Source organism: Arachis duranensis, chromosome 1 (assembly GCF_000817695.3).
Source record: "Arachis duranensis cultivar V14167 chromosome 1, aradu.V14167.gnm2.J7QH, whole genome shotgun sequence".
NCBI classification, from domain to species: Eukaryota; Viridiplantae; Streptophyta; class Magnoliopsida; order Fabales; family Fabaceae; genus Arachis; species Arachis duranensis.
Window position 1 is genome coordinate 92,919,395 of NC_029772.3, and position 22,898 is coordinate 92,942,292.

At 31.5% G+C, this 22,898-nt stretch overlaps 1 protein-coding gene and 2 long non-coding RNA genes across 3 annotated transcripts; 1 reads left to right on the forward strand and 2 right to left on the reverse strand.

Moving 5' to 3' along the window:
• Window positions 1-12,581: 12,581 nt before the first annotated feature.
• Window positions 12,582-14,932, reverse strand: LOC107461998 (uncharacterized). Its single transcript, XM_016080553.1, has 4 exons — window positions 14,803-14,932; window positions 14,216-14,655; window positions 13,182-13,328; window positions 12,582-12,635 (listed from the first exon to the last, which is right to left on the reverse strand). The coding sequence occupies exons 1-4, from the start codon at window positions 14,930-14,932 to the stop codon at window positions 12,582-12,584; spliced, it is 771 nt and encodes a 256-aa protein (XP_015936039.1).
• A 945-nt stretch (window positions 14,933-15,877) lies between these two features.
• LOC107461793 (uncharacterized) lies at window positions 15,878-18,595 on the forward strand. The gene is made up of 3 exons (XR_008007404.1): window positions 15,878-15,933; window positions 16,228-16,301; window positions 18,117-18,595. It is a non-coding gene; the product is annotated as an uncharacterized LOC107461793 (long non-coding RNA).
• A 1,695-nt stretch (window positions 18,596-20,290) lies between these two features.
• On the reverse strand, window positions 20,291-22,325 carry LOC107461786 (uncharacterized). The gene is made up of 2 exons (XR_001586670.3): window positions 21,740-22,325; window positions 20,291-20,667 (listed from the first exon to the last, which is right to left on the reverse strand). It is a non-coding gene; the product is annotated as an uncharacterized LOC107461786 (long non-coding RNA).
• Window positions 22,326-22,898: the final 573 nt, after the last annotated feature.

Sequence of the window (22,898 nt, forward strand, 5' to 3'; positions counted from 1 at the left end):
TTTGAAAGATAAATTAAATAAGGAAGTGAAATGGCAAATTAGCCCGCTATGAACCAAAAAAACAAATAACAAATTAGCATAATCATAATATAAAAAATTATCAAAACATAGAGGCCATGTGGCTCTCCACTATTTTATGTATACGTCCATCACTGTAGCAGGTATATATACACCTTTTGGCTATCAAGATGCCTTTAATTTGACCTTCAATTAAAAAATGTTAAATGATTTATGTATAAATATTTTTCATAATAAAAAATTAGTATAATACAATTCCTATTCTAAAAGCCCATGATTTTATAGAAGTATTGTTATATATAGTTTAAATTATAATTTTAATTGATTTTTTAAATATATATTTTTAATCATGTTATGTACGTATTAAATATCACACTAAATTAATTATTCGTATAAAATATATATATTAAAATATTATATATGTTTATATATAATTTTTTTATTTTTATGAAAAAAATCAATAATTAAAAAGTTAATTCAGTTAGTTCTATTGTTTTAGTAGTAAATTAAAAAATAAGGTAAATTAGCGTTTGTATTGTTTTTACCTAAGTTGTGATGGCATGATTTATTAATTTATTTAAAAAGTGTTGACAAGGTATGTAATATTTTGATCCAATCAAGAAAAGAATGGTTTTTGTTGTTGTGTATGGTAGAGAGTAGGAATGAATTGAGATGGCCGACAAAGCGACCTTCGTCCCGGAAAAAGCGCACAAAATACTACAAAATAATAATAATGAAATGAAATGGAAATGCAACGCTGAATTTGGTTCCAACAAACACATTAGCCCCCTTGTTTAATTTAAATTTATTTGGATGCGCCAAAACTACTTCTCTATTTAAGCAAATGGATTTTATTATCTTTTATAATATTTTTAACATTTTCTCATGTATGTTATTATGTTTTTAATAGAATTTTTACTATTTTTTGTTTCTATACAATTATTTTATCATTCTTATTATTTATCTGTTGGATGGAACTTTTTATTTATATACTATAATTCTATTAATTTCATTAGAAGTACTAAATTAAATAAAATATAAAATAATTATTTAAATTTATATCTTTTTAATAATTTTTTATTTAAAAATAATTTTAAATAATATAATTTAAATAATATTTAATTTATTATAATTTATTTTAATATAAAAATTATCAAATATAAAATATATTAATATCAACTCACTCCTAATTAAAATTACAAAATTATTTTTATACAAATTTTGTTTACAAATTTTAATCCAAATACAATATATTGCTTCACTCATGGTTATGGATTAATTAGAGAAACACACGCACAGTAGCGCGTTGCGGTGGGGTACTGTCCCACGTGCCGCCATGTGATCCAAAAATTTCTGTTCCTAGTTTTGGGGCTTATTTCACCCCCTCATTCCTCCCTTCTTTTACACCCCCACTGATCCTCCATTACACACGCGCCTCCCTTATAATTATGCATTTTTTTCAATTAGTTCACTCCCTTTTTATTTGTTTTTCTACCACCATGTTACCAACAGCTATCCAAGAATGAACACCTGAATCATGTGCTGTTCTGGGAGTTATTGTTTATTTATTTTCTTATCTACCTAGTTTTATGATGAAAATATAATGTCACTTTTGAACCAAAATTTTAAAAAAATTATAAAATAAATTTTTTAAAAATAAATCATGTGTATTGTATTTATATTAAAATTAGTCATTAATCAATCAACACATATTAAAATATATATTTAGTATTTTATAAAACTTTTTATTATATTATTTTAAATAAATTTAATTATTTGTCAATTATATATTTTATTATTTTGTTGTGACAAATTTTATTATTCTAGTTATTGGGTGGTGGTAGGGTATTAGGTGAAAGAGCTAGAAAATAATAATGGTGAAGTTTGTTTATCAGTTATAGAATGGTAATTGAGAATATTTATAAGGGATTGCAATATCTAAATCAATAAAAATTTAAACATATTTTTAATAACAAATGAGTTAAGAGATATTTAAAATATTAGAATATTTATAGAAAAAATAATCACCTTGAACATCTAATGATAATCTTCGATGAAAATTATAAGTGGTTTGTTTTTTTTAGGTTAATAACTAATTTAATAATTAAATTTTAATACACATATACTAATTTTGTTTGAAAATATATCAAATTGAAAAATATTAAGCCACTGATATTTTTCTTCATATTTTTTTTATATGCGAGCTAACGTTAATCAAATAATTAAATTTTCATTAAAAATGTTGATTTAGCATATCCTATCCTTTATCTATGTATGTTGAAATAATGTTTTTAATTAAAATATCATTAGAAATAGCATAGTTAGTATTTCTATTAAATATTTATGTAACTAATTTATTTTATCCAAAAAATATATTAATTTTTTTAAAATGTCATTTGCTGTAAAATAGATTTTTTTCTCATAATCATCTTTGTAGTTTTATTAAAAAATTACTCATTTATTTTTCATATGATCATATTTAAATAATTTAACTGATTTTTATTTTAATAATTTTTTTATAAATATATTCAAATATGAAATATTATCATCGAGAGCGTAATTCATGAAGTGAAGTACAAGAATTTATAGTTGATTTGTTCACATGTACACGGTATGGATATGATAAATTGTCGTGCATAGAGAAGGAGTCCTCGAAAGGGAAGGATAACTTTTTTCAGTGATGGAAAGAATCATAAAGTCCCGACACCAGTGTAACACAACGATCATAAAATTAAAAAAGAGGTTGAATCGGAAGTTTGTGATTTGGGTGAGGATCTTCGTAATTTGAACGAAAAATTAGGAGTTGTTAAAGGGAAGGATGCAGTTACAGAATCAGCGGTTCCTCACGTGGCTGATGATCATATTAACAAGACATGCATGATGGAAAGTAGTACAAGTATGGTTCGAAAAGGGTCCCAGGCTTAATTTGCATGGTGATGAAAGCAGAGGAAAACATGAAATTGTGCCATCTCCATCGCGCAGAAGTCCTGCACGTCATGGAATTTTTCTTCGGAAGCGTTCGCGGCCTTCCTCCCTATAAAACTCACCAGTTGATAAAAATGGTAGTGCAACGGAGAAAATCTTAGTAGATGGAAGCATGGCGGGTGCAGCATTGGGAGGTCCGAAGGTGGCAATTATTGTGGATCAGAGTATGCTAGTACCGCAGAATAAACCACTTATCGAGGTTAGTGATTCTATTTAGAGTATTATGTTCTTATTTATTCTGTCCCTATTATTTATGGATAGTTTAAATATGATTGTTTGAAATATTAGGGAACTTTTAATAAGTTAGCCCGAGTGCATTGTAAAGACTTTATTAAGAAATTTAGACCTATTTTTTATTGTGGTTGAAACTCACTCTCCTTTTTCAGCATTTAAAATTGTTTTGGAAAAGATTGGGGTATCACTCTATTGGTATAGTGGAAGCAAAAGGGTATAAGGGTGGTATTTGGTTTCTATCTCTTTGTAGAGTGTTTGTTGTAAGTTCATTGATACTTTTGATCAAGATATTACTGTTGAGGTTCAATGTGATAATTTGATTTGGAAGTGTTGTGGTATTTATGATAGTCCTCAATTTAATAAAAGGGTTATCTTTTGGGATTATCTTGTTGCACAATCTATGATTTTTCAAGGACTTTGAATTATACTTGATGATTTTAATGAAGTCATATTTTTTCATAAATTTAAAGGCTATCAATTTTCTCATCAAAGAGCAGATAAGTTTGCTACTTCATTAGGGAATAGTAGTTTGTTTGATCTGAAGACTATTGGGAGACGATTTTCTTGGTACAGGAGAGTGAAAAATTATGTTGACGTAGCAAAAAAGCTTGATCGAGTCTATATAAATAGTGGTTCGTTATCTATATTTTCAGAGGCTGATGCAGAAGTTTAAATAGACTTCAGTTTGATCATTGCCCTATTCTGGTGCGTTGTAAAGGTCGTCCTTAAACTTTTGCCTAAATGAATCGACCTTTTTGATTTGTTGTTGCTTGAACTTCTCATCCTGGGTATAAGAATATTGTGAACCAGTCATGGTGGGCTAGTAATAGAGGGATTCATGGCAAGCTTTCAGAAGTGTAGAAAAATTCTTTAGAGTTTAACTCAAAGATGTTTGGTAACATTTTTATTAAGAAATGTGAATTCGAGTAGTAGATTAATTATTTGCAGAAGCGTTTGGAAGTGGTGGATAACATTTATTTGCATCAGAAAGAGCAATAATTGCTTTATGATTATAATAATACACTAGTACAAGAAGAGCTCCTATTGTTTCAAAATTTTAGAGAGTAGTGGATAAGATTTAGGAATATGAATATAAGATTCTTTCATATTCAAACTCTTGTGCGAAGGAAGTATAATAAGATTCATGACCTTTTTCTCAAGGATGGAGTGTGGAAAACTGATCCGAAGGTTCTGAGTCGAGAAGCAGAGTCTTTTTGTAAAAGCATATTCTGTCATTTGGATGATGTTGATTTGGGTTGCCTTGGGGATGTGCCTCTTCCTTCTCTGAATGAGAAAGCTTGCAATGATCTTACGGCACCAGTTACTATGGAGGAAGTCAGAACAGCTATTTTTCACATGAACTCTTTTAAAGCTCTGGATCCTGATGGACGTTAAGCTTTCTTCTTCAAGGAATATTGGGAGATCATTGGTTTGATGTTTGGAAGATGGTTAAGCAATCATTCTCTGGTGTTGCTCTTGATCCGAGAATGATAGAGACTTCACTGGTTCTTATTCCAAACATTGAATCGCCGGTATCTATGAAAGATTTCAGGTCGATTAGTCTCTGTAACGTAGTTTACAAGATCATCACGAAAGTCCTTGTTAATAGGCTCCGTCCTCGTCTTGCAGAGATTGTTGGCTTGCTTCAAAGAAGATTTATTCTGGGACAAAGAACTCCTGACAACATCATTATTGCTCAAGAGGTCCTATAATTTATGAAGAAGACTAAATCAAAGAAAGGCATACTGGCCTTTAAGATTGATCTAGAGAAAGCTTATGACATAGTTGATTGGAGGTTTTTAACCCATACCCTTAAGAGCTTTGATTTTCCTAGTCCTACAATTAATTTTATTATGAATTGTGTCACTACCTTCTCCTTATCTATTCGTTGGAATGGAAATCATATGAATAATTTTACTCCTAACCGGGATCTTAGACAAGGAGACTCTATGTTACCCTATCTTTTTTGTGTTATGTATGGAGAGATTGGCAAGCTTTATTAGTCATCAGGTTGATTTGGGCTTGTGGGAGCCGACTGCTGTTCTTAGAGGAGGAGCAAAAATATCCCACTTAATATTTGCGAATGACTTACTTTTATTCTATAAATCTACAAAGAGACAAGTACAAAATGTGATGTTGGTTTTAGAGACTTTTTGTAAAGCATGTGGGATGAAGATTAATGTGAAAAAGTCTAAAGCGCTTTACTCTAAGAATGTCTCTGCAATAAGGAAAGAGCTTTTCATTGAGGTCCCTTCTATCAGATTTGTCCATGACATGGGCAAGTATCTTGGGGTTACCCTTAGTCATTCTAGGGTGACCCGTTCAGCTTTCAATGGTATCCTGGATAAGATTTGGGGTAGACTAGCAAGCTGAAAAAGGAGTCTACTCAATCGAGCAGGTAGATTCTGCTTGGTTAATTCCATTGTAGTCACTATTCCCACGTATTAAATGCAGGTCTCTATTTTTTTCAAAGGGATCATTAGTAAACTGGAGTCTATGATGAGGAATTTTTTTTGAAAAGGACAAGTTGATGGAAGAGGATTGAATCTTGTTAGTTAGAATGTATTGATTACTCCAAAAAAATATAGAGGTTTGGAGATTAGATATCCTTATTGTGTGAATATTATTGTTCTTCTCGGAAAGCTAGTTTGAACTTTTTTCCATCATCCAAATAAGTTATGGGTCCAACTGTTGGATACCAAATACCGATCATCTTTATATGATTATTTTAGTTGTCCTAAGAATATGGGCTCTCTCATTTAGAAGAGTCTTTGCAAGGCTTGAAAAGTATTGAAGGATTTGTTTGTTTGGTGTATTGGGAATTTGAATCAGAATGTTTGGTTTTCTAGCTAGAGGAGAGAAGAGCAGTTATCTAATAAAATGACTTATATTCACATTTCTAATTCGAACCTCCGGATACAGGATATCTGGTCAGTATGGTAGGTGGCATTTGGATACTCTTTTATTCTCCTTTTATCTCAAAATCTGAAAGGTAATATTCTTTCTTACAATCCAAATGTGCAAGCAGGTACGGAAGTGGGTTGTATTGGTCTGGGTCTGCTGCCAAAGTCTACGACTTACGCAACGGTTACTTGTGGTTGTATAAGCAACTGTTTGGTTAGAATGAGCGGAAAAATTGGCTTTGCATTTGATGTCAACTTGTTCTAGAAAAGCACAAGTGTTTGACTTGGCTGTGTCTTAAGGAGGCTCTTCCTACTACAAGTTATCTCTTCGGAAGAGGGATGTGGTCATCAGATAGGTCCCCAAGATGCCTTTCTAGTTAGGAATCGGTTTTACATTGTATTCGGAATTGTCTAAAAGCTCAGCTTGTATGACATATGTTAGATATTTCTTGTCATCCTCTGGATTTGAAGAGCTGATTCTTGTATCATAGCAGAGAGCATTCCTTCAGGTTCTTTTCGAGATTTTGGTGAATGTGGCGAGTAAAAAATAATGACATCTTTAATCCTTATGAGACTTGACCTCCGGAAAAAGTGATTTGTCTCGTTTTAGCTTTAGAAAAAGAGTTTATGAGTATTTTTGACTTACAATATATGTCCCTCCCCTCTATTCTAAGTGGTTCTTGGAATCTCCCATCTATTGGTACTTTTAAGATTAATTGTGATGCTAGTTATCCTGGTTTTGGTGGTAGATGTTGGTTTTGCTTACGTTATTAGAAATTGTAATAGGAGTTGGTAAGGGGTGTTTGGAAATAATTGATTGAGAGTAATAATATTTTTCAAGGGGAATCGTTTGCTATTTGAAGAGGATATCTCTTAGCTTGGAATGTGAGTTAATGAGATGTTATTTGTGAGACGAATTGTGTGAAAGCGTGTAATCTTATTAATAATCACCAAGATAATTTTGGGTTTATTGATCTGTTGGTGCTCAAATAAGGAATATCATGCATTGAAATTGGCGTGTTGACTTTCATTTGATTATCAAAGATGCAAATAGGGACGGATCTACTCTTGAAGTAGTGGGGGCAAATGCCCCTAGTGAAAATTTGAAAAATTTTTAATAGTTCTTGATAATATAAGTTAGTTGCCCCAGCACAAAACTAATTTTGCTCCCACAACAAACTAATATAGGTTACTGGCAACTTTTGTAGACATTTTCATATTTGAAATAAGATTGAATAATAATTTTAACCTTTTGATTGGTTGAAAAAAATAAAAAATCTAACTCTAAAATCATACATTAGGTGCTGTAATATTGGATTTATTAAAATCTTCTAAAATTTTAAAATCTTAAACATAAAATTATCTTTAATAATTTGTTAGTTAGATAATTTAAAAAGTAATTATATTTTACAAATTACAATATTATAATACAATTGTAAAAATTATTTTCATATTATATATATTTACTTCCACTGTTAAAATTTTTTGAATCCGTCACTGGATGGAAACACAGTAATAGACACCATGGTAAAATTACGATAAAATTATAATTTCATCAAGTGAAATTTTTTTTTACTTAAAAAAAATTTAAGAATAGTTTTAAATAGAAATGTCCTTCTATTTAAACGGTTTTTTTGATTTTTTTATTTAACTTATTTGAGTAAAAAAAAAAAACAATTGAAACAAACCTATTATCATACGTCAACATTATTCATTCTTTTGTCTTTATAACCATATACTACAGTTTAATTAAATGTTGTACATGAGATTTACCTTTTTAATTATATTTTAATTAAGTATATTTTAGGTTTTGTGGAACATATATATTAATTTCATTTATTTGTTAATTTAGATTGTGTTTAAACAATACCAGGATGAGATGATGACTATGGTAATCTAAATGCCAATGAGAATTGTGCTTTTCTTCAGTAATAAGTATTTTTGGGATTTTTTTTATATTGCTAGCTAATAGTTAAATATATAAATGCTAATTAATTAATCAACTTGTAATTTATTTCAAAATAATTATAATAATATAGTTTTTAGACAGGTATCCAATTAAATACTTATTGTATAAAAAAATAATTGTCTTTTCTATAATAATGAACATATATAATTGTCTTAAAAAATTAATGTATTTAGATAATTATATAAAATATTTTATACTTACCAATAAATGTCTTATAATGAAATTCATAATAGTACTCCATGCATGTAATTGTGATTGAAGCTATAGATAGAGTACTCCAGTTGCTACACCACATTGATGATGAAAGTGATGCCTCAAGATGGAGGAAGGCTTGCATGAAGTCTCTAATCACATGGCTTCAAATTATAGCGGCGGTGACAACCCATTGTAACCCACCACAACACAACTAACATTCGTCTCCATTACTACTATTTATTCCTAATACTGACCCGCACTCCCACATGCTACTTTCTTTTTTTTATGTAATTATTATTTTCAGTATTAATGTAATTCGTGCGCTTTTCTTTTGTATGTATTTATTATCACTTATTACTGAAAAAATCTGAGGCAGTCATTTGTTCTTTTATATGGTACTTTTTCAAAAACGGTTTTAAGATTAGTGCTGCTAATTAAGTTCTTGAGTATAAAATTCTATATTATAAATAAATTAATATTTTTTAAAAATTTAATACACATTTAAAATACAAACTAAATAAAACTAAAATTTAAACTTTTAATTTTAATTTTAAATTTTTATTTTAAATTTAATATATTTAATTATTAATATATTATAATTTAAATACACATCAAAAAATAAAATTAGTTAAAATTCAAAATTTCGTTTTTAAAATTCTAAAATAAATCTTAAACCATCTAGTTATTAAACTACTACTATACAAAATTTTGAACAGTCACATTCACCATATATCATAAATCCAGTCGGTAGTTTGTCATCTTCATTCTCAGCCACCGTTCATCTGCGCCACCATCCTTCTCGGAGCTCATCTACAATGCCGCCTTTCTCTTTCTCAACGTTCATTGTCATTGCCGCCTTAATATGAACTACAATGTCAATAATTTAGATGTGTTAATATATAATTTTAAATGTGTTTATGTAGTTTATTTAATTTTAAATGTGTTTTTGACATGAATTTTGAATATTTTGAATAAAAAAATAATTGAAGTGAATTTAATTGATTTTAAAAACTTTACTATTTTTTAAAAATTAGTATACGAAAAATTGTTATAAATTTTATGGTTTGGTTTGTAAAAAACAATGTATTGCAAGTAATTACAAATTTTACGATGATAAATATTAAAAGTAAAAGTGGTTCCTTAAAAATAGAAAATATGATTAACTAAAAAATTAAAATAATAAAATATTAAATTAAAGATTGAATAAAGATTGAATTTTATTGTACAAGTAGCATTTTTTATATACTTATATGAATTAGAATTAAATTGATTATTTATTATTAATTTGGATTAATGCATTTTTTTAATGGCTAGATCCAAATTGATCCGATTTGGACGGAAAAATAGATATTCGATTACAATTAAATTTATAAAAAAATATAAAAAAATGCGAAAAATAGAAAAAAAAAACTTATGTAACCCTAAACATAAAAATAAATACTAAAGAAGGGAAAAGAAAATAATGACTTGGGTGAGATTAGGATTAGTATAAGTTATATAAATATTATATTTTTGAGTAAAGTATCATTTTTTTTCAAGGTTTAGGATAAATTTTAAAGTTGTCCTTAATCATTAAATCGTTCTATTTAAGTTCGTAACGTTTTAAAAATTTTTCAATGTTGTCTTGGCATTAGGGATCTGTTAACAGAATTAACGACAGGACAAAATTGAGACAATTTTAAAACGATTTTTAAAAATTGAAATTATTGAAAAAAAAGTTAAAATTTATTAAAAAATAAAAAAATTAATTAAATTAAACATTAAAGAAGTTTGGTATATTAGAGACAAAAAGATATAATTTATACTTTATTGTATAAGTACACGCTCTTTTTTTTCTTTCTCAAAAGTTTATATACTAGTCATTTTACAAATATGAGTAAAAATCTTGAATTCGTAATGCAATTCATTCCGTTAAAATTCATGATCATTTTATTTGATTTGATAATTTTTCTAAGAGTAATGTATCATTTTGTCTCCAACATTTTCGTCATATTTAAATCGTTAACGTTTCAAAATCGTCTCAATTTTATCTCACTGTTAATTATGTTATCAGATCACTAAAGACATGACAACATTGAGACGATTTTAAAACATTACGGACTTAAATATGACGATTTAAACGTTAGAAATATCTTTAAGACTTACTCCAAATATTGAAGACAAAAATAAAATTTTATTCTATATTTTTTAATATAATATATTAAATAATCAAATCAATTTAATAATGTCAAATTCGATATCTGAACTAATTAAGAACAATTAACAACAGATATAATTAGATTTTACTCAATTTGACCCAATGGAGTATAATATCCAATATAATTTCATTGGTTGGATCTAATCAGATTAGTTGTACCCTCTTTACCCCCTAGTATTACTTGACAATCATTCATTCATTTTTTTTAATTGTTTTATGGTAATAAAGTAATGCGAAAAAATGTCACCGAACTATAATTTAAATAGTATAATTTCTTTTTTTAAATAAAAATTTTAAATTCGAATCTCACTCCTAATTTTAAAAAATTAATATAAAAAATATATCTTCTTCTAAAATGAATTAAAAAATTACACAAACAAATATTGAAAAGTGCTACACCATCCAATAACATATTGAAATATTATTCAACAAAAAAAGATCTTAAAATATTGCGTCCTAACTCCTAAGTTTTTCATATGGTGACCAGGTTTTGGTTCTTTAGTTTTAATTTTTATTATTTTCTTCAACATGTATATGAAATAATTAGGTATTTGTCATGTAAAGAAGTTTATGAAAATTTTATACGTAATTAGAATGTTTAACATGGCACAGTTTATATTAAGTATTAATACTGTTTTTTATGGTACTGTCTTTTTTAATATTTCAATGAAGTAAACGTAATATATATAAAATCAAAATTTTTAATTTAGAAGGTAGAAGAATAATTAAAATAATGAATTAAAATATTTCTTCAAATGATATTTTATGATTATCAACATTTAAGTATGATAATAAGTTTGCCAACGAGTTATAGTTCAAATGACATACTTTTTTTATTTTCACCTACAAATCGCATATTCGAGTCTCACTCGTAACTTAAAAAAATGACAATAGGGTTTAATTACCCGGATTTTATTTACTTGTTAACATATATAACTTGTAAAATGTATTTTTTGAATAATATGATTTTTTTAATGAAAAAGCTCAATACTAAAGTGGAGCAAAGAAAACCAAAACCAGCAAAAAAAATAAATAAATAATTTTGATGTCATCTTTGACATAGCCATCAACAACATGGATTATTTATCACACCACTCTACAGCACATGAGAAAGATTGAGCCACACAATCAACGACTTCTGTAGTCTTGCTCTGGAATATGACATCATTCCGTCATAACCAAATGTTCCATATAGTTGAGAAGAACCCGATTAGCCAAAACTTGCGTCTATCTTTTCTTATCGGCATTGATCTCCAACTCTCAAAGTGTTCTTTCAAAGTGTCAGGGGCAATCCACACCTGACCAAATCCTGCAATCCATGCACATTATACCTGCCAAGAGTACTCACAAGTAGGGGTGGCAAACAGGCCTAAACTCGCCAAGCCAGCCCGCGTAACCCGCCAAAAAATGCAGGTTGGGCTGGAAAATTGGGACCGCTAAATAGTAAAAGCCCGCCTAACCCGCACCGCTTAAACCGCGGACTTTGGCGGGACGGGGTGGACTTTCCTGCCGGGCTTAGAATTATTTTAGTAAGGGGTATTTTTACAATTTTTTTTTACCAAAATCCAACTTCCTCCAACCCAACTTACAAGAGAATGAAGATGAAAATTGAGTATTTTGGATTATATTTATTTTGTTTTAGAGACCATATTTATAATTATGTTTTGGATTATGTTTATTTTACTTTGGGAACAATATTTATAATTATGTTTTAGATGAAAAGTTGGTTTATAATTATATTTATTAGATATTTATAATTACAAAGACTTTAATGTTTGTGAATATAAAAATTATAATTTGTTTATATACGGATAGGATTCTAGGACCGGCTCACTAGGCAGGGCGAGGCGTGCCAGCCCGTCACAGGGCGGGCTTCTAGCGGGGCGGGCTTCCCCGCTTGCCACCCCTACTCACAAGTAACAAATAAGTGTTTTATATTTTCAACATCTTTCTTGCACAACACGCACAAATTATTATTTTGTGGTCATATTCCCAACATATTCAACCGATCCTTTGTGTTGAGCTGGCCTACCAGAACAAACCAAGTGAACAACTCGACTCGAGGTGGAAATAAAACTCTCTAAATTTTCTTTGTGAATATGAATCTCAGAAGCTCCTCATCCAAAGTATCTTCCTGCAAAACTTGCACAAATGAGTTAATCGAATAAATGCCTTCCTTGTCAAATTTTCACACTACTCTATCTTGCACTTCTGCTATCAATTTAACAGAATGCAGGACATGAAGCATCTGGTCCAAAGTATCTATCTCCTATTAACATAGTTTCCTCCTCCATTGGAAGTGCCAGACCTACTCAATTTCATCCCAAAATCCACAATTTCCAATTACTGATCCTTTTTGGTTTAAAATCAAGAAGAGTTTCGAAAATGAGTCTTTCAGATTTCCCACTTGGAGCCAGGTATCCTCTCAAAATCTGGTAAATCTACCATCCCCCACTTCTATAGCAAGGCTATCAATCATCTTTTGTCTTACATGTTGCTCCTTTATTTGCACTTGACAAATGTCTCTCCATGGGCCTCATCTTTTTGGTAGTTTTTTAGTTGACAGCAAGTGATTTGGGTTTAAACTATTACAAGAGTATACAATCTTCTTCCATAGGGGACAGTCCTCCTTAGAGAAGCACCACCACCATTTAAACAGTAAAGCCACATTACGAATTACCGCATCACCCACCCCCAAACCTCCTAACTTCTTAGGTGTCTGGATCATCTCCCACTTCACCAGAGCCATTCCAGGCCGTCCATCCTCCTTTCCCCAGAAGAATCTCGTCTGAAGAGAAATGATTCTTCGAGCAACCGCATTCGGCACCTTATACAAACTCAAGTAGTAAACAGGCAAGCTATTGATTACCGACGTAATGAGAACCAGCTTCCCAGCCTTGCTTAGAACCTTTACTTTTCACAAGCTGAGATTTTATTCCATCTTATCGATAACCGGCTTCCAGGTTTTTACCAGCCGTAGATTTGCTCCTAAACTAATGCCAAGATACCTCACTGGTAAAGCCGTCTCCTGACAACCCAGTAGCTGACACATTCGTCTTACCCACTCATGGCTGCATTTTACTGGTATTAAGTTGGATTTCTCAAAGTTAATGCTCAATCCAGAAATCATTTCAAAGCACCTCAAAAGCCTCTAATAGTTTCTCACTGACTCCTCCTCTGACGGACATAATAATATAGTGTCATCAGCAAATTGTAAGTGTGATAACTTTATATTATCTCTACCAACTAAGAGTGGAGATATTCAGTCGTTCCTAACTGCCTCTCCAATCATTCTGTTAAGCACATCCACCACCAGAAAAAACAAAAAGGTGATAATGGGTCGCCTTGACGGAGGTCCCTTTCCGTCTTAAAAGGTTTTGATGGTGACCCGTTTACCAAAATCGAGATAGATGCAGATCTAATACACTCCCGTATCCATGCCCTTTAAGTTCTACCAAAGCCCATCTTCTCTAGCACAGTATCCACAAAGCACCATTTCACTCTATCATAGGCCTTTTGGAAGTCCAATTTGATAATCGCTGACGCCTTCTTTTTCAGTTTCAACCATTGCATAGTTTCACATGCAATTAAAACCACATCATGTATCTTCCTCCCCTTCACAAAGGCACTCTACGATTTCCCGACTAAGCCTGGCATCACACTTCTCATTCTTCATGTCAACAGTTTAGAGATAACTTTATAGACGCACCCAACCATACTGATCGGTTTAAGATCTTTTATCTCCTTAGCCCCAACAAATTTTGGAGCCAATGCTATCCATGTGACGTTAAAGTCTACTGGTAATCTCTCTGTCTCGAAAAAGCTCATCACAACACCTGTGAATTCCGTTTTAATATCAACCCAACACTTTTTTATGAAATTCATATTGTAGCCATCACTCCCTGGAGCCTTAAAAGATTCACAGTCCCACACCGAGTCTTTCACTTTCTCTACTGATGGTAATACCTCTAAGGCTTCAGCTTCCTTCTTCTCTAGCCGATTAACTAATCCATACCTAAAGCTCACTCTTGGAGAAGCTTCTTGGTGATACAGACGTTTATAAAAGTGCCGAATCACAACTTTGATCCTTGCTTGATTCCTCACTAACTTCTTATGAATTACCAAAGACTCTATTCTGTTATTTCTTCTTCTCGCTGAAGAAATATTATGAAAGTATCTTATGTTTCTATCCATCTCATTAGCATGCCGAGATCTGGACATTTGCTTCCAGTGAACATCCTGTCTCACATACCACTTCTCACAGTACCTCACTAACGCCCTTCTCCTTGCCTAAATTGTACCATCATGCCTTTCACTACTAATCATATCATCAACCTTCTTTAATTCTTCCTCAAACCTCTTCATCCTCTCTGATATATCCCCAAAATATTGCTTATGCCATCTACGCAGTGGTACAAATAACGTTTTCATCTTTCTTAAGAACTGTACATCACCTAATTTCTTCCATTCTGCTTTTACCTAATATAATTTTTTTTAATTTTTTATAATATATTTAGTTCTGCAAATAAATGTATAATCAATTACAAATTTAAACTCTATTTAAATATTTGTCATTAATATAAAATAAAAATTTTTAAAATTTACATAAATAAAATAAACAAATAAACTAGCCACCGAGCCAATTTTAAATGATTTGAATAATATTATTCAAACTCTTATTTCATTCAAGTACCGAATATTGATTTACAAGTTATTTAAGTGTCAAAATATCTTTTACAAACCTCATATATCTGTTAGATAATATAGTATATACCCAAGTTAAAATAATGTGGATAATTATTTTTTTTAGATAATGTGGTTTATTGATGGAGAATCATGATTGATCATCCATAATTGAGGGATTATCCTTTGTTTATTTCGCCGGCTGGCTGGCTGGATGATGAGTGAAGGAAACGCTGACGAGGAGCGCGTGAAGTGCACAGTCATCGTTGGAACAAGAAGACAGATCTGAGTGTGGGCCCCACGGTGTGCCCCCCACAAATTGTAACCGCCACCGTTTGATCCGGAAAGGTGCATCATAGCCGCACAAATATTAAATCACTTTTATACACCAATTAAAAACAAAAGTAAAACTTGTTTCATTAATTTAGCAGTCTAATCCCTAATCCCCTAACTGGGATCAAACGTAGTCAGCTTTTTAATTAGGGTTCGAGGGAAAAAAAAAAAGGCGTGCTTCAGTAATCCGTATAATCTTAGGCCCAATATTCTTCTAGGGATTGATGTAAAGTAAAAAAGAAAAAAAAAGAAAATTAAAATTAAAAATTAAAAATAAAAATGATGAAATTTCAATAAAACCCCTAAATTCTGCTATAAATACCACGTCTCTCCTTCCCTACCCCTACATTGTTCTCTTTCTCTCTCTTATCTTGCTTTCTTAGGGTTCTGATTATCTTGTGAATCTCGTGCGGGGGGTATGGTTGAGTGTGGGAATATGCATGATAATATGATATGGCCCTCTTTGTATTCTTCCACAGCTTTCTTGAACTGCATCTAATTGTTGCATGCATGCCATGGCACTCTTCTTCTTGCGTTGCGGTTCAATAAAGCTGTGGGAAGATACAGATAGGGTCAAACGCCTAAATTACCTTCCACTCTCTGGATTCTACTCTCACCGCCGCTTTCCATTTTTATAACATAATTTACTTCTTTTCTTTTTTCGCAATTTTAATTTCACATATATCTGATCCGAAAATTTTGAGATGCAGCTATCAGAAGAGAACGAATGATGATGATGATGATGGCAACGATGGTTCACCAAGGGAAATGGCCTAATTAACAGGTATTCGTTCGATCCGTAATTTAAGGAATTTTTTCATGATATTGATAGAAGCATAAATTACTGTGAGAAACTAGAAACTCTCGTTTCAGCAGATCTTCAGCAATTTTAATTTAATAAATTAAGCAGGGAAATTTTATTTGAAGATTATGGTATGGTGGTTGGTTAATTTGCACATGATAAACATTTGTGATATATATCATGTAAGTCTAGCTGTTTGAATCCAGAATATACATTTATTTATTTATTTATGTGAATATTTTTATGTGGTCTTGGCTTGCTACTTGCTAATCTTGTCTGATGAGTTTTGAATATTATATAATTAATCTTGGTGTCCTTTTGCTCTTGTTTTCAATGAATGTGTGTATGTAATTGGTAAACCTAAAACTACTGGAAAAAGTTACAACTCACATTGGAATTAAAGGTCGTCATCATCATCATTGAGAAATTTTCAATTTATATATAGAACATACATGTCCCTCATTTCATTAATTATATATCTATCTGTATTTATATTTGTACCCCTCAGTAATAATTATTATTTAATATGTATATTCTATAGCCTTCAGATGCAGGACAAGCATAACTGAGTATAATTTAACACCATCTTTATCTTGAATTGTTACTCATACAAATATTTTATTAACAATTATAAACGTTCTTATATAGTATTGATTAATTAGTTTACAAAAATCAAGAGAGTATATCGAGATTCATATATATATCTTAGCTAATAAGCTGGATCAAGATACTGTATGTGGTTATTAAAAGGGTATTTAAATATCTTCAAATAATTAAATCAGAACAAAGAAAACACTTGTTTTGTTTTGGGTGCACGGGGGACTAATAACCAGAAGGAACAATTTTCAGTTAGAGATTGTTAGGGAATGGACCACAGAGAGAGTGTAGTGACCATTATGCCTTAGGTAGCTACCTTTATCTCTCACTCTCTCTCTCTCTCTCTCCAACAACTTATGAATGCTTTTAAGCCCCATTGGTTGATGACCCTAGCAAGAGGAGGGAGGGGGATTATTAGGTGAAGGCTTTTATGGGAAAGATTAACCATAAGGATGCACACAAAAATTAACCTATGGTGGTGAATTGAAGCAAAAAGAAATGAAATAATAAAGGCTATATCTACTACTATATGCAGAAGAAGAAGCAGCCTGTGGTGGAAGCTAGGGTTTTCTTTATTTTCCCAATCAAGTTAGAGACAAGAACCATTTGCTACAAATGGTGGAGTTTTAGACCACCTGCCAAGTACTATTTCTTTCATTATTTTTGTGCCGAGGAGAATCGGATCGCTTTGAATCAGAGAGAAATATCCCTCAAAAAGCATTAGAAATTAGAAACGGTAAAAAAGCATCTACCTTAGCTTGCATGGGCTTGAAGAAGAAGTGACCAATCCCCAAAATAAATAACATCCTACACTGTCTATTATTCTCCCTTTGGTTTGTAATATCTGACAATTAAACCGACAAAACGGTGAGCTTCAAGCTCCATCAAAACTTTACATGGTCATGGTGCATTCACGGGCATTATGAGTTTTCTTTTTCCTTCTAAAGATATATAATGCAAAAGTCATGAATATGCCACTTTACTCTTGCTAAATCAATATCCTAATCCTACATGTTACCCACTAATCTAACATGTATATTCTCATTTGTTCCTTATTCAATGGCTTTCATAAATATAATGCTTTAATTTTAAACGCATTCAGCAACATGTCCTGCTTTTTCCTCCTTTGTTTGGATCTATTACTTGTTTGTATTATTCACTATTGTAATAACCTCAGCCTCTATATTACTTTCTTCGGAGAATGGTTGAACTGGAAAAGTTAGATTTTCTTGTGCTCCGTGATATACAAAAGAGGGGAAGATCGGTGAAAAGAAACGACAGGGAGGCAATAAATTAATGGACAAACCTCTTGATCTTGCTGTCTTAGCAGTGCCACTTTTGTCTTGTGGCTACAACCATCTTTCTATATATTTTTAAATGCTTTTCAAAAATTTCGTAGCTCCTTAATTCATGAGCTTTTTTTAGCTTATCGCATTGGCATAGATCGATCTAGCCAACTAGAAAGAGAAAAAGAAAATGTTAATTAATTAGTTATTATAGTTCTAATCCACCGTCCCCATATATGATGCTATTATGTATCCCTTCATTCTAGCCAATATTGCATTCTTCTATGAAATGAAGATGCAAACATGTCTACATGTTTCCCTCATTTATTAATTGTATGTAAATGTTTTGTAGCTTTTATCTATGCAATTATAGTCAACTACCTACCTTCCATATATATTTAATTAGTCCTTTATTTTCTACCCCCTTAGCGAGGAAAAAGAGAATGAAGAATAAGCCATATATATAAATAGTTTCTTGGTAACTCAGGTTAAAAATGAGCATAATATATGTATGTATATATTGAAGATTGTACGGTAATGTATGTGATCACCATGATTGTTCTTTGTCGATGGGTACAATTTCTAATTTGGCATCATGGGTCAACACAGTTTCCATTTATTGTTATTTTGGCACTTTCACTTGCGAAAGGGGAAAAGGAGTTATTATTTTGATTGGGGCGTCCTCTTTGTATGGGTGGTTCATCACTGAGTTACTTACGTCAATAGCATACCCTACCATTGATGGTGGGCATGTAGTGTTATTGTTGTCATTTCATTACTCCTCATATACATATATATGATGATGATATCATTCATTTTCTTCAATTATATCTATCTATCTATCACGGGGCACCTAATCTGTAAATATATACAAATTATAGCCAGCCAACTCCAACGGATTCTGCCGACATTATGCTTTAAAGACTAATCCTATGCCTAACAGGTTTGGTTTTATGTGCGTGCCTCTTAATTGAACTCACCTAGATCTGATATACAAGACAATTCTCTTTTAGCAATCTTTACTATATAGTAAAATTACTTGTCTCAATTGGTATTTTTATCTTTTTCTACTTTTGAAGAATAATCAATTAAGAATCATGTACCAATCAAATCAACCTTTTATTAGTGTTAATGATAGGGCTCACAAGTCACAATAGAATACATGAGATGATCAGACCAGCACCATGAAGAACGGAAAATTGTTTGTTTATGTATGTGGTGCTGCTTATTAATCGATAAGGGCTTCATAAAAGGGACTCAAGTGGGTCAAGCTAAGCACGCTTGCTCCAAATATTGCATTTTGAAATGGTGCTACCTACTGTTGCACTTGGACATTAATTATTATTTTTTTTCTTTTTGCAAAAACCAACGTTGGTATTGACTTGGATGCTTGAGAAATTCACAATAGGAATAAGTTTCATCAATGTGTAAAGTAGTATTGTATCAAAGTTTGCAATGCCCTTTGCTAAAACGTTTTATCGTATTGTTAAACTAAAGAGAGGAGGTAGCTAGGTAACTTCTTTACAGAAATAAAGACAGAGATAAAGTTAAACGGAATTATTATGTCTCATAATCTTTTATATATGGTGGGTCTGTGTATAAACAAATTTGCTCTTATCTCTTTCCCAACATGATGGTCATATTCCAGTGAGGATCCAATATCTATTTCAAATCTTGAACCGTGATAGATGCTCTTTTTTTTATAACAAATAATAATATATGTTAATTACACCCTAAGCAAACAATTTTGATGACTCAATTCCGTGAATAATTGTGAGGTACTCCTTTGTTTGTGCCTCACAATGTGTCTTTTTAATTCAAGTAGACGACAAATCATCATGTGTTAATTAAACAGAAAACGAAGCAAAAACCATTTTCACTTTTCCTTAGATGCTTGAATCCGAACATTCCCATTTATATATTTGTTAAGGTGGGTGTGGTAGGGAAGCTCTTTAAAGCTACAAGACCCATTTAAAATATTTCAATAATAATAATAATAATAATAATAGTAATTAATATTTATCAAGTGAAGTGAAGAATTATATATTAGGTTAAAGTATTTAAAAATGGATAAAAAGAACGAGCAGGTAGTTTTACACTGCATGGCGCAGCTGACACGTTCCTGTTTAGCAGAAAACATAAGTAAATGAACTATAGCACGAGAATTTTCTGGTTTTATTTTATATTTTACATTTTGATTTTTTGTAAAAAAGTTGAACAGTGGTGTTATAGTTTGAAAGCAAGAATAATTCCGTACTAGGAAAATTATCTGATGATTCAGTTTCATCTTTTCATGAGTGTCATTGAAGGGTTCAGGTCACCAATCACCAAGCATCCATGATCAGTTACTTACAGCTGAATCTCTGGTAACTCATACGATGTCGTGTCACAATTCACAAAGCTGCTTCATGGGTTTCGTGTGCCCGTTGCTCAAAGTGTTGATTCTTTATTTTTCCACTATTTCCCTGAAAAGGTAGCTAGGTGCATAATATATATATATATAATATAATATATAATTTAGAGTTTAATTATATAGATATATATAAATAGTAGGAGCAAGACAGAATCTCTTGAAATCAATATGCTAATGATATAATTCTGATAAAAAAAGAAAGATGCAGATGCAGATGCAGATACATAGACGAGAGATGAGATCAGAATTGAAGTGGCATGCCATGCCATGCCACTGTGTCTTGTGGCAGATTGATTTAATCTGATATATCTTTGGTGGTCCTACTCCTCTCTGTACAACTTGTTGCATTCTCTTTGGCTAAATCTTCATAATAATGTATCTTAACTTTATGCCCTTCAATTTGGTAAAGCTTATCTCTTTCTCTCTCTCTTTTTCTCTTTTTCCTTCCCTTCTTCTCTAATATAATCCTAACTAGCCACCTAGGGCCCTTCCTTTCCCTTATGACATGTGCAATATTATATATATATAATGAGAAGGAAGAAGAAGAAGAAGCAAGAAAATTCTGGTAATAAATTTGTGTGTGTGTGTGTGTTCAGAAACTGTAATACGGTTGAAAACCTAGTGACAGGTGAAGAAGAGATACATAGATAGAGCAATGGAATGGTAGTATCATAAATTACCCAAGATTTCAGCACCAACATTGCTTTCAAGAGACAGCATGGCAGAGAGAGAGAGGGGTTAAAAATGAAATGGTGTCAGGAGAGAGAGAAGAAGAAATGAAGAAAGAGGAGTGGTTAAAAAAATGATGTCATGTAGTGACAAAGGTTAACCTTTTTCACAGAAATGTAGGAGGGAGGAAGGGGGGATATGTGGATTCACTAAACCAAAAGGGCAACGCCAACAACTATCATCATTAATGATCAAAAGGAAAGGTGAGGAATCTTCTCTCATCTGCACCAAACTTCATTATTATTTTTTATTATTACTTTCAATCATTTCTCTATCTCTTCATCTAATTCATTGTTACTTTAATTTCTTGCATGGATGCCTCCAATTAAACTTGAACAACATTGTTCATCATCATATCCTAATAATCTAACAGGTAGAGAGAAAGTTGAACCTACCACTGAAATCAGATCAGAGGAGACAGGGAACCTTTTCTTTCTTTCTTTCTTTATATATTTCCTTAAAACAAAACAGAGATGAAACAATATAATGTAATGCAACAATTTGATTTGGTTGGATCTAATTACATACACAACCATAAAGCAGCATATGATGACTCTATATAATAAGGTGTAGGGTAATAGCACTTACCGATGTTGAGAGAATCAGAGTAGAGAAATACAAGAAAGGCCTGAAATTGCCATATTCTCCCACAGCTTTCTTGAGCTTCTTGCTTAGTTGTAGGGATAAGACTGTAATTACATACTTACTTAGAAGAAGTTGAGATGGATGGATGCACATACAAGAAGTTCAAGAAAGCTGTGGAAAAGCATGACCAGGACTCAGATCTGATGAATGAATGAATGAAGGAAGGAAGGAAGGAAGAAGAAATAGTGAAGCATTGGTATAGAAAGGAGAAGAGCATGGACCACTCTAGAAGCAGCTTTAATTTATAGAGAGATGAGAGTGGTGGAAAATTCTTTGCTTTTTGGGTTTCAGAGATAACAGCAGTATCCATCATCACTATGTAGTAAGTAAGTAAGTAAGTAAGTAACTAAGTAAGTAGGGTTCTGCTTCATTCATTCATTCACCGTTTCTTGCTTCTTCATTCAATTTACCCATCACATACATACACGTCACATGGGTAGTAACACATTCACCCAACAATAATCTTCCCAAAAACAGACAAATCCATCAACTGTAATTATTTATATTCACACCCAAATCACCCTTTCTTTTTTCCTTACTTGCATATTCATTATTATTCTAACAAAATTATATAAAACCTTCCCCCATTCTTCCCCTCACATGCCACCATGTGACCACGATCTCTCTCTCTTTTTTTTTTTCTTTTTTTTTTCTGTTAGATTTAAAGGTATGGGTTGTTTATGGTCCCCAATCTTTCTTTCTATACGTCCTATTCGTTTATGTCTATTACTTTCTATCGCTTTCATCTCTAGTAATATTAATCCATTTTTATACTATCTAAATTCATGTTTGTTAGCTAAATTGTTATTCCTCGCTAAACTAAAATTTAACAAATATTAAGTTAAATCAGTCAAATAATTTAACAGTTCTTAATTATCAATTTTATATAAAGTCAATTTCACCGTTTAC

What these genes read in the sequence shown, in the direction of transcription:
- LOC107461998 (XM_016080553.1), bottom strand. Translation starts at nt 14,932, where the DNA reads ATGAAAACGTTATTTGTACCACTGCGTAGATGGCATAAGCAATATTTT. An exon ending in TAGTAGTGAAAGGCATGATG is followed by an intron (nt 14,656 to 14,802) that starts GTACAATTTAGG and finishes ATATTTCTTCAG; the next exon opens with CGAGAAGAAGAAATAACAGA. An exon ending in ATCTTAAACCGATCAGTATG is followed by an intron (nt 13,329 to 14,215) that starts GTTGGGTGCGTC and finishes AGTTTGTATAAG; the next exon opens with GTGCCGAATGCGGTTGCTCG.